General features: G+C 42.0%; 3 protein-coding genes across 9 annotated transcripts in view; 2 read left to right on the top strand and 1 right to left on the bottom strand.

Annotated features, from left to right (window-relative positions):
* The window catches only part of LOC146481780 (uncharacterized), a 44925-nt gene that overhangs the window by 14657 nt on the left and 15507 nt on the right, over positions 1-14761 (top strand). For all 6 annotated transcript variants that reach the window (XR_014864315.1, XR_014864316.1, XM_085107820.1 and 3 more), the window contains exons 5-13: positions 656-1711; positions 2639-2748; positions 3142-3212; positions 3676-3818; positions 5399-5698; positions 6299-6595; positions 7835-8140; positions 9001-9306; positions 9805-10107. Coding sequence is in view for 4 of the 6 variants with exons in the window: in XM_085107820.1 (XP_084963946.1) it covers positions 656-1711; positions 2639-2748; positions 3142-3212; positions 3676-3818; positions 5399-5698; positions 6299-6595; positions 7835-8140; positions 9001-9306; positions 9805-10107 (2892 nt within the window). In the remaining 2 variants the exon portion in view is untranslated. The remainder of the gene's footprint in view (positions 1-655; positions 1712-2638; positions 2749-3141; positions 3213-3675; positions 3819-5398; positions 5699-6298; positions 6596-7834; positions 8141-9000; positions 9307-9804; positions 10108-14761) is intronic.
* Positions 11113-12799, top strand: LOC146481782 (uncharacterized). Its single transcript, XM_085107931.1, has one exon. The coding sequence runs from the start codon at positions 11302-11304 to the stop codon at positions 12376-12378; it is 1077 nt and encodes a 358-aa protein (XP_084964057.1). The 5' UTR covers positions 11113-11301; the 3' UTR covers positions 12379-12799.
* On the bottom strand, positions 12980-14715 carry LOC146481781 (uncharacterized). Of its 2 annotated transcripts, XM_085107942.1 has the most exons (3): positions 14559-14714; positions 14347-14417; positions 12980-14208 (listed from the first exon to the last, which is right to left on the bottom strand). In XM_085107942.1, exons 2-3 carry the CDS (start codon positions 14397-14399, stop codon positions 13434-13436), a joined length of 828 nt encoding a protein of 275 aa, XP_084964068.1. In that variant the 5' UTR covers positions 14400-14417; positions 14559-14714; the 3' UTR covers positions 12980-13433. The 2 variants fall into 2 exon arrangements, with proteins under 2 accessions (XP_084964068.1, XP_084964067.1); XM_085107941.1 differs by having other exon boundaries at positions 14347-14715.

Raw genomic sequence — 14761 nt, 5'->3', positions numbered from 1 at the left:
GAACAAGAATAGGGAAAGTACCAAAAGAACAAACGAACAAACCCACGAACGAATTGTTGACGGAAAACATTTTCTGAACGAAGGAAAAAACGAACGAACGAACTCATAGGCGGACATACAGACAGACGAACGGACAAGAAACGGACTTGGAGACGAATGAACGAATAGACAGACAGACAGACAAGCAGACGGACAGACAGAGAGACAGACAGACAGACAGATAAAGAATGGATGAACAAAAGAATTGCCGAAAGAACAGAAGGACGGCAGGACGGGAAGACGAAAAGAACGTTAAAACTGAACGGGCAGGCAGACAACAAGAACAGCTGAACGAAAAATCGATAGGACAAAATAGACTATATATTATGTATAAGAGGGTTGGTTTCTAAAGAAACTGTGCATGGTGCTGCGTCGGTGGGGAGTAGAAACGAATGTTTGGTTTATCAACAGAGTTGAGAACTAAAGGTAAATTGGCCACCGTAAAGAGATTCGAGTGCTAACGTTTCGAGCGTTAACCCTTAGTCAGAGCGATTCGCTCTGACCAAGGGTTAAAGCTCTTCCCTGTGGCTGACTTATTCTATCGTGTTAGCCGTAATAGCTGATACGTTAGTGATATACACACAAGGAATTGACGGAAGTGATTCATTTCTTCTAGTTGATGGTAACTACACCAACTGGTCTGACTTCAGTTCGTGCACAGTCTCCTGCGGTTTGGGCATCAAAACGAGGAACCGAACCTGCACAAACCCTCGACCACAACATGGCGGCAACGATTGTCCTGGACCGTCTACACAGACAGAACCATGCTCTCTCAGACATTGCCCGATAAACGGCAACTATTCAGAATGGACTGAGTTTAGTTCTTGTACGTCGAGCTGCGGGGGCGGCAAGAAAAATCGACGCAGAACTTGTACGAGTCCCAGGCCTCAGTATGGCGGTCGTAACTGTTCTGGCCTGGGTCCGAATCAAGAGGTTGCAGATTGCAACACCCACCCATGTCCGATTAACGGAGGTTACGGTAATTGGTCTGAGTTTAGCGCCTGCTCTGCAACGTGTAACAGCGGGATGAAAACTCGCAGCAGACTGTGCAATAATCCGATACCCCAACACGGCGGCAAAGACTGCACCATTTTTGGCCCTACCCAGGAAACTCTCTCTTGCTTTATTAAAGTGTGCCCCATTGATGGTAACTATAGCAACTGGAGCCCGTTCGGCATCTGCAGCAAAACCTGCGGCGGTGGGGAGAAAATTAGAACTAGAAAATGCGACAATCCAACCCCGGAAGGGGAGGGTAGAAATTGTTCTCGTTTAGGTCCGCCAAACGACATCCAGCCTTGCAACATGCATCCATGTCCTGTCAGTGGAGGGTACACACCTTGGTCTGAGTTTAGTCCATGCACGAAATCCTGTGGGGGTGGTACTCATTTTAGGACCCGCAACTGTACAAACCCCGCACCCGAGGCCGGTGGTCAAGACTGCACTCGTCTAGGACCCCCTCAGAAGATTGGGTTGTGTAATACCAAGTTTTGTCCAGTGGACGGTGGGTACGGGGAATGGTCAGCGTTCACGCCTTGTTCTAAGACTTGCGGAGGCGGTGTCAAGGCGAGGTCGAGAAACTGCGATAAGCCACGGCCTGAGTATGACGGACGTGACTGCATACGTTTAGGACCAGCACGAGATAGTCGAGGTTGTAATACGAACAAATGTCCTGGTAAGGTTTGAGCACTACAGGAATAAGATACTATATTTTCAGATATATACGTTCAGATGACATAGTTTGAGTCGGTTAGCCGTCTCTTCATCCTAAAAACGCCATGTACACCGGTGCCTAGCTCTCTCATCTGTGACCTCAGGGGTTGCATAAACATTGATATTACAAGGAGAAATTTGATGTTGATCACTGTTAGGGCTTAAAGGGTTAATGTAACTACCTTTGGAGTCACTCGAAATCAAATGGTGTGGGAGCATAAACATTGATATTACAAGGAGAAATTTTATGTTGATCACTTTTAGGGCTTAAAGGGTTAATGTAACTACGTAGAAAAAGTAAAACTTGATGTGTGAATAGATAAGGGGTAGAATGTCATGGAGAGCCCCTACCCCCCCGGTATTAAACTTGAAGGAGAACACCCCCACCCCCCACCCCCACCCCCCACCAAAGAAATAGACCTTCTCTACACGGCCGTTATTTGAGTCGTCACGCCACGCTCCTCCCCGAGACGTAAGGAAGACCCAAACAAGCGCTGCGTTGTGGACTATATACAGTGAAGCGATTTTCGTGGAGGCCCATTTTAAACGGTTTCAACATTTTCTTCAACATGCGTTCAACACAGTTGTTGAATCAAATGTCGGGGGCGTTTGAACAGGTCGTTCAACATTGTTGAAAGCTAGTTGAAAGTGCGTTGAATCCAATTTAAATTGGTTTAAACTTTCACTCAACATCGATTCAACATTTTCTTTGTTCTTGAAAATGTTGAATGGCGTTGAAACCTTTTGTACGCTCCGTTCATCCAACGTTTACCCAACATCCGTTCAACTTTTGTTGAGCGAATGTTGGGCAAATGTTGAAACCGTTTAAACGGACGTTAAGATCACAGTCAGTCCTACTACCAACATTAACATGCATATTTTTGAACAGAGATAAGCTTCATAACAGCCATTACGTTTACAAAGGAGAAGTTCACCACCGACATTTTTGACAGAGAAAGTGACGATTTCAAAGAGTTGGCTGAAAAGATCAAGTATCATGTAAGATTAATTTTAAATGAATTTTAATTTTAACTGAATATTACTTGTTAGTATATACCAGCTTAGCAACCATTGCGTTTTTAGCAATTTGATTAGTTCATTATCTCCGAAAATTCATCACTGCCCACCTCAGAGAAGGTGCATATTGCCTTTGTTCATGTTTCTGCCGCACAAAATCACTAGAGTTCACGAATCCACTATTCACCTGATTTCAGAGAATAAGTGTCAATTATTCGCTTGCTTGCGACTGGTTAAAATGAGTCGCGTGACACAATACGGGGCATATCACGAGATTTTGCCCGAGTGATAATCCCCAGTTCTCAAACTTTAAAAGTTTCAAGATGGAAGAGCATTTTGTTACTACTTAGTACCTTTTCCCTTTTGTTTTTCCAGGTGTATAAAATTTATGGCGAAAATTCACCTTTGGAGTCACTCGAAATCAAATGGTGTGGGAGCGATGATAGGTAAACTAAATAAAAGTTAGAACAATTTTCATTTGAGTGTTGTTAAACCAAAACCCAATTAACTACTCTGACCAATCGCAATTGACGTAAACAGCGCAATGAACCAATCAGAGCTCGAAGCAAACACATGTAACGGGCGCCAAAAGCGGGAAAAAGCGTGCGAGCAAGTCACGATGGGTGGTCCTCATTGGTTGAGAAAATGGCGCGATTTTTGCCAACCAATCACAGAGCGCAGTAAAGAAAAACCAAAGCAGACTGCTGGGAGTTTTCTATAAATGAAAGGTTTTGGAGGTTTGAAGTAAGAAAACAAGAGTTTACATAGTTTTTGGAGAGTGAGAACGCGGTTAAACAATTCAAACTGATTTTGTTGTATAAAGGCGCCTAAAGATGCGACAGAAGATTGCAGCAAGTATCTTAAACTTAGCTCAAGATGTTTTCTGTTTAATTTTCTGTTTATTTTCAGCGGCCCTGGTGTTCAGTGCGTGCTTAAGTTTGGATTCATGGCTAAACACTACACTGGCATCATCGATTTACAAGATGCTCTTATGAGGAAAGAAATGCTGTACTTATTGCCTGTTAAAACTCTTTACCTCAGCAGCAACGATGGTAAGACAACTAAGATGTCTTCCACTAAGGCCAGATTTTCTTAGGCCCTGGTCAAACGGCTCATGATAGTCGATGATAGTTGATGATAGTCAAAACTATCATCAACTATCATCAAGCGGGTGGTCAAACGACTCGGAGAAACTCGTGATAACTGACGATAGTTTACCGTGAGCCTCTAGTGTCAGGCACCTGCCGAGTGTCAACATCGCAAACAAAACATCGCAAGGATGGATTTTTCGATGCGAAAGAAAGCAACTCCCTGCTTCGTTTTCCTTCAATTGTTGGAAGAACTAATTAACAATTATTCCACGAGCGCGCGTTGGATATGAAATGATAGATAGCCAACTCATATCCAACAAGCGCGAGTGGAATAATTGTTTTATTAAAAAAAATCAAAAAATATTGTTAGATCTTGCTGGTCTCGCTTAGCAAGAACAACCACAAGACCATTTCAATGGTTGCTATTCCTCAGGCATGGTATAATGGCTCATATACCATGGCCGCTTAGCCAATCAAATCCCTAGAATTGCATTATACAATGATCCAGTTTTTAATAACATCAACTATCATTGATTATCATGCGCCGTTTGACCAGGGCTTTAGGTTAAGATGTATCCAACATTGTTAATAACACTGTTTCTTAACAATGATCTTTGGTTGGGATAACAATTGGTTATCGTTAATAAATAATACGGTCGACCTGTATTAAGCGGTCACCCTCGGGGAATGGCTAGCTTAATACGCTCGCACAGGGTACACGTCAAACAGAAAGTAATAAAAACATTTGAAAACTTAGTGTCAGTACAGTTTTTGTGCTCACAAAATCACGTACTTGGTTAAGAAACTGAAGCGATAAAATGGTATGACAAAGGAGAACAGGGTATAAGAAAGGACTAAAAAAACATTAAGCGCAAAGATCCTACAGTCAGTATTGTAGGTCGATAGAATTTCAATTACCCTGCACGCTATTTGTTACCATATTTGAGTAGTTTACTTTGACAAAGTGACCGTTTAACACAGGTCGAGACTACCGACCACGTGATAGAGGGTGACCGCTTGATACGGTGCCGCTTAATACAGGTTTGGCTCTGTACTTACGATACATCTTAACTTTGCAACGCTTCGTGAATCAAGCCCAGGATAGTTTGTAATACTCTTATGCTCTTACTGCTTTAAGTGTGTTGCTTATGAATCACGTTGAAAAGTGACTGTACCCAACAAATTAGAGGGGTGTTGGTGTGCTAGGAAACATCTAATTTTGTTTTCAATTTTTCGATACATTTGTCTGACGAATTTCCCGCGAATCTAAAACCTGTCCAGCGGAAAACAAATCGACAGATAAATGAGAAGAAAATTTAGAAATACAGTAAGGCACTTTACTCAAATTGTGCCACCAAAATCCACTACCTGCTATCTACAGTTCGCAGTTCGTAAATTTCCAGGATTTCATTTTTACGAAACTTGTCCGGCTATGTCGCTGCATTTTGCGAAGTGTTTGTCTACCCGATATAAAACCGCGTAATCAAGGGCTACTGCTGTATTAGTTAATCGTTAGTTTTTACTGTAATCTTTATCTTTAGTTCCAAGTTACGCACCTGAAAACATCATTGTTCACAACACCAGCTCACGAAGCCTCAAAGTCACCTGGGAAAAGATCCGACCTCACAGGGTAGGGGGTGGGGAAATCCTTGGATACCGGCTGATGTTCAGGGATAACGAAGGGACGGTGTGGAATCGACTCATACCTGGAGAGGAAAACACATACACGGAACTGAAGAATCTTAGTATTTATACCATGTACTGTGTGCGAATCATGGGGTATAACAGACGAGGAGATGGAATAGCGTCCTACCCTGTGTGCACATACACTGATAAAGATGGTAAGTTGATCACCAAGACTAAAAATCCCACGAGTAAGACTCGAAATCCGGCGGGTTTTTTATCGTATATCCGGAATATACAAGAAAGGAGATGGAATGGTGTACTTCCCTAAGTGCGCATACAAGGATTTTGTTTTCGGGATTTTATTCCTGAGATTAAAATCCCCCGAGTAAGACGTGAAATCCCGCGTGTTTTTATCGTATATCCGGACTATACCAGATTTTTTTACAGGGCCGGATTTTTTACTGGGCCCCACTGAATATCACTTTCGTGATATGGGCTCCCTGTATAAAGATTGTTATTATTATTATTAATGCTGTACTTCCTAAGTGCGCATACAAGGATTTTGTTCTCGGGATTTTATTCCTAGGACTTAAAATCCCGCGAGTAAGACGTGAAATCCCGCGGGTTAATATCCTATATTCGTACTTTACAAGGAAGGAGATGGAATGGCGTTTTTCCTTGCGTGTGCATACAAGAATAAAGATTGTAAGGTGATCAGCGAAATGTTATCCCGAGACTTAAATCCCGCGGATTTTTATCGTATCAAATGACAGCGTTCCATAAATAAGCTGACGTATAAAATATTTGTTCTTCAGTTCCAGACGGCGCGCCTCCGAATGTGACGGCGCGGAACCTAAGTTCCACAGAGCTCTTGGTGGAATGGGACCCCTTGCCAACAAAATTCATCCACGGTGTCTTACTAGGCTACAGCATTAACTTAACACGGGGCAGGAAAAACTTCACAAAAATCGCCAATATTTCTCCCTCTGCAACAAGTCATCGTATTACCGGACTAAAGAAGTATACTCGTTACGTCATCAACATGGCGGCGGTTAATGAAGTTGGGAAAGGCGTCTCGAGCGATAACGTCATTGTATGGACAGAGGAAGATGGTAAGTCCTTTTATATTTGATGATGATGATGATGATGATGATGATGATGATAGTGATAATGATAATGGTGTTGATAATGATGATGATGATGATGATGATGATGATGATGATGATGATGATGATGATGATGATGATGATGATGATGATGATGATCTTACAAATACATCAGATCACACAGTAGTTTCGATGCTTTTACAGAATGGTCATATATATGGTAAGGCGAAACAAGTCGACCTCATCTCATATCTTGCGAAGTACTTCGTAATTAAACAATAACGTATCTCATTTATTCTCACACCCAGATAGTTTCCTTCTTTTATGCCGCTAACAGGGAAAGTTCTGCCCCTTTCCGATTCCCTCTTGTAACTGGGACACATCAAGTTATAGTTTCTAGCTAACAACTGCCTTGTGTATTTCGGACAGTCACGTAACGCGCGTATAGTTCAAACTATATTTCTGAAAAGTGACAGCCGTTTGAGCCGTTTAAAAAGGTTCTCACTCTTTTCTCCAATGTGGCATCCAAAATGCCGGACACGAGCTACTAGCTTATGCAATTTATAAACAAATTTGATGTTCTCACTAGACGCCGAGATCCAAATACACGATCAATATAAGATAGGTGAGATACTCACACATTAGTGACAAAATGGAATACGAAACCTGAAGTTAAATTCTTCCGTTTTTCAGTCTTTGCCGCGAGCCAAACTTTGTTACTGAAATGACGAACGCGCGAAGTCAAGAGACGCATGAACATCTGATATACAAAACTGTTATTGGGTCGTGTAACAGCTCTGGAGACGTCTAACAGTATTGGTTTGATACTCTTCGAGAAGTATATACCAAAACAACAAAAGAAAGCCCCCCCCCCCCCTCCTTCCAAACTAGTCCTAAACACAATACGATTGCAACACTAGGGGCCAATCAAATTAGCAGCTCCCGAGTGTACTGTAACACGACGAAAAATCACCACCTTTTCATTACCAAATTTTGTTTATCTTTTTGAACAACTAGTACTATCAACTTTTTAAGCTTTATTGGGTGACTTATAGGGAGAAGTATATAAAATTGAATTAAACAAGCAAAGAGAAAGTGAACTCATTGCTACTGCGATTTTGAACTCCGTCATTGGCACACAAAACAATTGCTGCAGTTTTAGACAGCTATTAATAAAATAGCGTCTTCATTGGCAATTTAAAAGCTTATCACGCCATCTTTCACTCTCTCTTTCCAACTCCACAGTTCCCAGTAAAGCGCCAAACAGAACCAAGATTAACGACACCAGCTCAACCAGCATCCTGGTGGACTGGGAACCTCTGCCGCAACGGTACATTCACGGGCGGTTGCTAGGTTACCTCGTTGTTTATCGACGCGTGGAGGGGGGAAGCCATGAGGACTGGAAAACAATCTTAGTTGGAGCTAATAATACTGGTGTCACCATTACTGGCCTGAAGAAGTATGGTACTTACGTTGTACAAGTTGGAGCTTTCACAAGAAAGGGCAACGGAACATTGTCCAAAGCTCTAAAGTTCACAACAAACGAGGATGGTACGTAAGAGAGGATTTCAAAATATACATAAATCACTTTATTTTAGTGTCAATGTCTTTAGCGTAGAACACTAATTGGAGACACTTTCCAAGTCGAATTGGAATTTAGAAGCGTTGGTTTTTGAGGAGAGGGGAAATTCGGAGTACCTGGAGGAAAACCTCTCGGAGCAAGGACGAGAACCAACAATGAACCCAGGCCACATTGGGCGAGGCGAGTGCTCTCACCACTGCGCCATCCCTGCTCCCCTAAATCATAAATCAACTTTGTTTAATGAGGGTGACACTTAACAGTCTGTTGCGACTGACAAACCTGTGGCCCTCGGATTCCAGATCGAATTGGAAATTGGAAATGTTGGTTTTTGAGGAGAGGGGAAAACTGGAGAACCCGGGGAAAAACCTCTAGGAGCAAAGACGAGAACCAACAACAAACTCAACGCACATATGATTGTTATATACCTAGACTTCCACTCAACAAAACGAGCACTGTGATAGGTTAATTCTTGGTCACGTGCCCTCGATCAAATACAAATGTATCCCGACCGGGATACAATTCCGCAGTTGTTGCCCTCGCAGTTGTTTGTTTGTTTTGCTGTGATGTTGAAGGGAAAGTCTAAATATATAACAAAGCACTTAATGTATGGTCCCTCGGGAAACTAGTTAGTTTTGTTTTTTCCCTCTAGTCCTGATGTTTCCCGAGACGATCAGGACTCTCGGGAAAACAAAACTAACTGTTTCCCTCGGGACCATACATTAAGTGTATAATATTACAAGGAAAAATTTTAATGCCGATCACTGTTTAAAGGGTCAATCGACCCGATGTACGTGTAAATTAGCCTTAACTTCAGCCTTTCTGTCTCAAGTTCCCTCTCGGCCACCACAGAATGTGACCGTTGCCAAGGACAACTCCACATCAACAAGTCTCTTCGTGCACTGGCGCCCAGTCCCCGCGAACCACCAAAACGGCATCATTCGCGGGTATCGAATACTGTACAAGAAATCCTTCAGCCAAGAGAAGCTTAAAACGAAGAACGTGTCCGCAGAATCCACCGCCACCGAACTGAAGAACTTGACAAAATACACTGAGTATGACATCACGATTTTAGCTTACACGTCGAAAGGGAACGGTGTAAGAGCAAGGTTCTTCACTGTTTCTACTACAGAGGATCGTAAGTACCCGAGATAGAATTTGTTGTGCCCTGTTCTATACGAAGAAGAATAAATGTTTACTGACTAAGCCTTTCACAGTCTTAAAGGGGTAGTGTCATCTATTTGTGGTGTCACTTTGAATAGCCAAAAACATATTTGTATCTACGGAATCGTTAAAATAATGGTTCAGTTTTGTTAACAATAACCCTACCACTACACAGAAACTAGTGTTAATTATCCTTGGCCGCGGATGGCCAAGATTGAAATGGATTGCAACTTGAAAAAATTGGCGAAGTTCGTTCAGTGTATTTTGGAGAAATCGCTAAAAAATTGATTTTATAGTTTGTTCTTCCCAGGAGAAATCACTTAACATTTTCTTCTCGTTGATCTAAGAGCAATTTGATGTTAGCGAAAAGGTACTTTGTCAAATATTTGCACAGTTTCGACCAAAACTCAAAGAAATCTCCGTGGAAGTGTTCCTTTAAACACCCTGCCTTCTTTCTGTCTGTTGTCGTCAGGACCGAGTAAGCCTCCAACACTTACAACTGTCTACAACACGAGTTCAACGACTATCAAAGTCAACTGGAAGCCTATACCTCAAAAGTACGTACATGGACTCCTGGTTGCCTTCTTTGTTTTGTATCGAGCCATGAACGAGTCACAGGACGCGTGTAGGGACATTGAGGTGGGGCCTACACAGACGGGTCTGGAACTGACAGGGCTGCAGAAGTACACCAAATATGGAATCAGAGTGTTGGGCTCCACCAGGGTGGGCTGGGGAGTTATTAGCCAAGAAGTTGTGGTACAAACCGACGAGGACGGTAAGAGAAGGTTATATGGAGCTAGTAGTGTGAAATAGAGAATCGATAATTGGAGCTGTTCTTAAGAGAGCGCTGTAATGACAGCACTAAAGTAATCACTCTAATCAGTCACAACAAAGATTAAAAAAACCAATGGACTGATCAGAACTGAAAACGAATCAGGGGCACCCAACGGATCGCTTGGGTAAATTATCTGTTCGGAAGGTCCTTAATCCCCTAAAATTTTCTAAAGGGAATTTTCACCTGGAACGTTCGTGATATGGGAAATTTAAGGCCCATTGTTTTCGGTTTGACAAAAATTTGGTTTCGGGTCCCGAAGAAAGGTCAGCTAAGATTTTCGGAAAGGCAATAAGACCTAAGGTTTTCGAGAGATGGACAAAAATGCCCTGAGTGATTTCGAAAAGACTCAAGTTCCCCTAGAATGACCGAACAGATAAAAATATAAGCGCAGCCTGAATTGGACCAGGCTCTCCAGATAGCGTAAAATTGCGTTTCAAAGGATTTGAGAGAAAACTGTCGTTGGGTGCCCCTGACGAATACAAGTAACTGGGGTCAAGCGCGGGAAAACGCGTGCGAGTAAGACACGAACCAGCAACACGAACGAAAGCAAGGATTGGGTGGTCCTATCTTCAAGATTTTCCAAAATAGTCGGTGATGGCAAATTCTGCTGATGTTGAAGAGATGATCGGATCGTCTTCGCACATTCCTCGGTAATATTCGTTATTCAGAATTCACAGGCCAATGTGCTAATCATAAGCCTACCGCACTGATGTAACAGTCACCACGAGATTACAGTCATCGTGGCGCACGGCATCACTTTGGCCGCGAGTTCATGGACGACAAGATTGACTGGAATATCTGGTGCTTTGTTATGCAGACGCAGGCTTATGAGAAATACCATTAACTTACCAAAACAAACATTTGTATTAAAAGCCGCATAAATTTTCGCCACCTATTTCATGCGACTCTTCCGATCGAAGATATTTAAAAATGGGGACTTTACGAACCAGAACGCAACGCAGTTTGGAAACACCGAAACCGAGAAGGGCCCGGGGAGAGAACGCCGTCACGAGCGCGGGAAAAACAAAGTTACGAATGCGAATGCGACGACAGCCCAGAGGCAGAGCGTTGCAAATCCTTTAAAATCAGTTGACAAACAAGTTTTCGTTTTATAGCTGGTATAAACATCATAAAATGGCAACATTCAGAGAGGCAAGGGAAGCTTTATTGTTTGCCTATCAAGATGGAAGCATTGATGATACAGAGTTTGCCCTGTTGTACGATTTAAATTCCTCTGAAAATCTCGAATTTCCTTATTGGAAGTATGGTCGCTTCGATCTTGATTCTTTGACAGATGATGAGTGTAAGGCTGAGTTTCGCTTTTTTAAGAACGATATTTATTTACTCGAAGAAGTTCTTGGTATTCCAAATATAATGAAATGCCCCAATGGCGTTCTTGTGGACGGAATGGAGGCTTTAAGTGTGTTGTTGAAGCGTTTTGCATATCCGTGTCGATTTGCAGATATGGTAGCTCGATTCGGGAGACCAGTACCACAACTTTGCATGATTACAAACCGAATGATGGACTATATTTTCGATGAATATAGCCACCTACTCGCAAATTTAAATCAACCATGGCTTTCCAGGGACCGTCTCAGTCATTTTGCTGCCACTATACATGATAAAGGAGCTCCACTTGAAAACTGTTGGGGTTTCATAGATGGAACAGTGAGACCCTTATGTAAGCCAGATCAAAACCAGAGAATTCTCTATAACGGACACAAAAGGGTGCATGGGATAAAATTTCAGTCCGTAGTTGCGCCTAATGGGCTTATCGCAAGTCTGTTTGGTCCAGTCGAGGGCAGGAGACACGATAGTGGTATGCTGGTCGACTCAGGACTTCTGCAAGAATTATCGCAGTACTCGTTTGCACCGGATGGGACACCCTTATGCGTTTATGGCGACCCCGCATACCCTTTGCGTATCCATTTACAAGGACCCTTCAAAGGCGCTCATTTGACACCAGCAGAGCAACAGTTCAATAAGGCCATGAGCCAAGTCAGAGTTTCGGTAGAATGGCTATTTGGGGACATTGTGAACTACTTTGCATTCCTAGATTTCAAGAAAAACTTAAAAATCGGCTTAAGTCCTGTTGGTAAAATGTACATTGTGTGTGCGCTCTTGAGAAACGCTCACAGTTGTCTTTATCAATCAAGTACTTCGAAGTTTTTTGGAATAGATCCACCCCTAATAAATGACTATTTCAATTAGGTTTCTGAAGACAACAGAGAGAGAACCAAATTCATGACCTTTGGATATAACAGTGTTCAGCTACTAACTTGTTCGTAATTCTCTTTTGACTAGATTGCAGAATGGAATCTCCCCAATTTCAGATAATTTCATTGTTACAGTGCATTCCCATTTCCAAACTACCAAGAGTATGTGCACAAGACTCAAGATCCTTAATGGGGGCATTCTGCAATTATTACTCATTTTCAAAAGGTTATACAGCCATAGATTTGTACTGTGGTCATTATAACACAACGGGGAAGGAGAAAAATAATGAACAAGTAGTTTTATCAGTTTCCAAGTCAGAGAAAAATATATCGAGTCTAATGCAGTAACATAAAATTGTTACGCCAACATGCGGACCACCCACCCCCACCCGTTTCCCTGCTTTTTAGTTATTAATGACCAGAGCCTTTGGGCTGAAAAGACTCACAATTTTTTAAATACAACTTGATTGGATTGTAAAAATTCCATTGATTTTAGTAAAGAGTACTGTTAAAAAATATGAGCTTAATATTTGGCCTGCAGTTATTCTTGGGATAAGGTTTGCCTCATCAGCCCCTCAACATACTCCCTCTTCTAGATTCCCGAGCCTTTTTATCCTAGGGAGTTGCTTAAAATCTGTTTTCGAATACATAAAGTATCAGTAGTTGCTTTCATAGCAGACTGAAAATTGTGAATTTTATTGCAGTTTAGGAACCAGAATACAAATTTTCAAACAAATTATTTACTATTCTAGCCAGAAAATATTTCTAATATGTCAAAAACATAAAGAGCAATTTTAATGCAACGAGTCTGCCATCCAATGAGATAACAATAATGAAAGAAAATAACGAAAGGCGGGCTCCTCAGCACAAGAAAAATGCGGTGCCACTGTTGAAATACAAACTCTGATCGCTGACAGAAAACGTTGGTCGTGACTCTTGTCAAAACATGGACAAAAGTTAATAAAATATACAAACTGGTTTGTAATTACACAGTTCAAAATCAAACGACAGTTACCAGCAACACGGGTGAACTTTCAGTGAATTAGGTGACTATTTGTTCACAAATTTGTCCAACAAACTCATCAGTGCTTTAGTTTGATCTTGTTGCTGCCTCAACATCAGTTGTTGTGATGCCAAGAGTTGCTGCTGCTGCTGCTGTTGTTGTTCTTGCATCAGCCGCATCATTTCACTTTGTTGTTGCTGAAATTGGCGTTGCTGGTCAATGCTCGCCTGTAGACGTTTTGCATCCAAATCGTGTTGCTCCTTTTTCAGCTGGAGTTCCTCAAGTTTAAGTTCCTGGTCTTTTTCCGCTTTTTGGGACAGGAATAACATGGTCTCGCTGCCACTTCTCCGTTCTCGTTTCTTTACTTTTTCCTGATCATTTTCGCCTGAGTGTCTCTTCATCGTCTCCGACACTTTCTCAAGTGCTTTAAGTCTCATATCTGTGGCCTTTGCCTTATCTTTTTCAGCCTTTCCTTTCACACTTTCGTCGTCCTCTTTCATTTCTGCATCCGCTGTTTCTTCGAGCGCCAAAATTTCTTCCACCAAGCTTTCAAGTTCTGTGGGCTCAGGCGGCGCGATGCCCGAGCTCCTTTCCTCAGCTCTCAGTTTCTTTTTGATTCGGTTTATTAAAATACCCACATGATCCCTTACGGACCGTTTATCCACAGCAAAGACAGGCTTAGGACAGGTATTCAAAGTGTTGGCTATTCTATCCCAAATTTCGCTTCTTTGCGACGAACCTTTTCTTGTTTTGTACGGATTCTCGGAAACAACCTCTCTGCATAACAGGACATCGTGCTCGCTTGTCCAGTACATCACATTACTGCGTGAAAGAAAAACCCCAATCTGTTTTAGTTTTTTTTTCAATGAAGAACATAAACATAAAGTTTAAACTCACCTTAATCTTATAGTTAAGCAGACCGGGCAATTGAATCTTCTAATAAACAAAAATTAGACTTACTTGCCAGCTTTCGACTTTGTTATCGAACTCGGCGGGTCTTGTTCATTGATCATAACGGTAAAACAATTGACCTACAGTAAATGGCAAATTAAAATGTTTGTTTGGTATTTGTTGCAATAAGTAACATTTTCATGGACTTAGGAAAACAGCTTTGCCTATCAGGTAGAAAAAGTAAATTGAATTCTAGGTCAAATTCAGCAGTAACTACTTACGTTTTCTGGAAACGCTGCAAGTTCAAACCTCGTGTTCTGAACGTGAAGAAGACGCGCTGCGATTCAGCGCCAAGCATGCGCAGTGAAGCACTTGGTGACCAAATTACTTCCGGTGACGTTTCAGGCTGCATTGCGTTCTGGTTCGTAAAGTCACTAGAGACTTTAAGCATCGACGACGGGAACGGCAACGGCGACGTGAGATT

Source organism: Pavona decussata, unplaced genomic scaffold, assembly GCF_977016875.1.
Source record: "Pavona decussata unplaced genomic scaffold, jaPavDecu1.1 SCAFFOLD_48, whole genome shotgun sequence".
In the NCBI taxonomy this organism is placed as follows: Eukaryota; Metazoa; Cnidaria; class Anthozoa; order Scleractinia; family Agariciidae; genus Pavona; species Pavona decussata.
The sequence above is the reverse complement of the archived record's forward strand: the minus strand, read 5'-3'. Positions and strand labels throughout refer to the sequence as shown.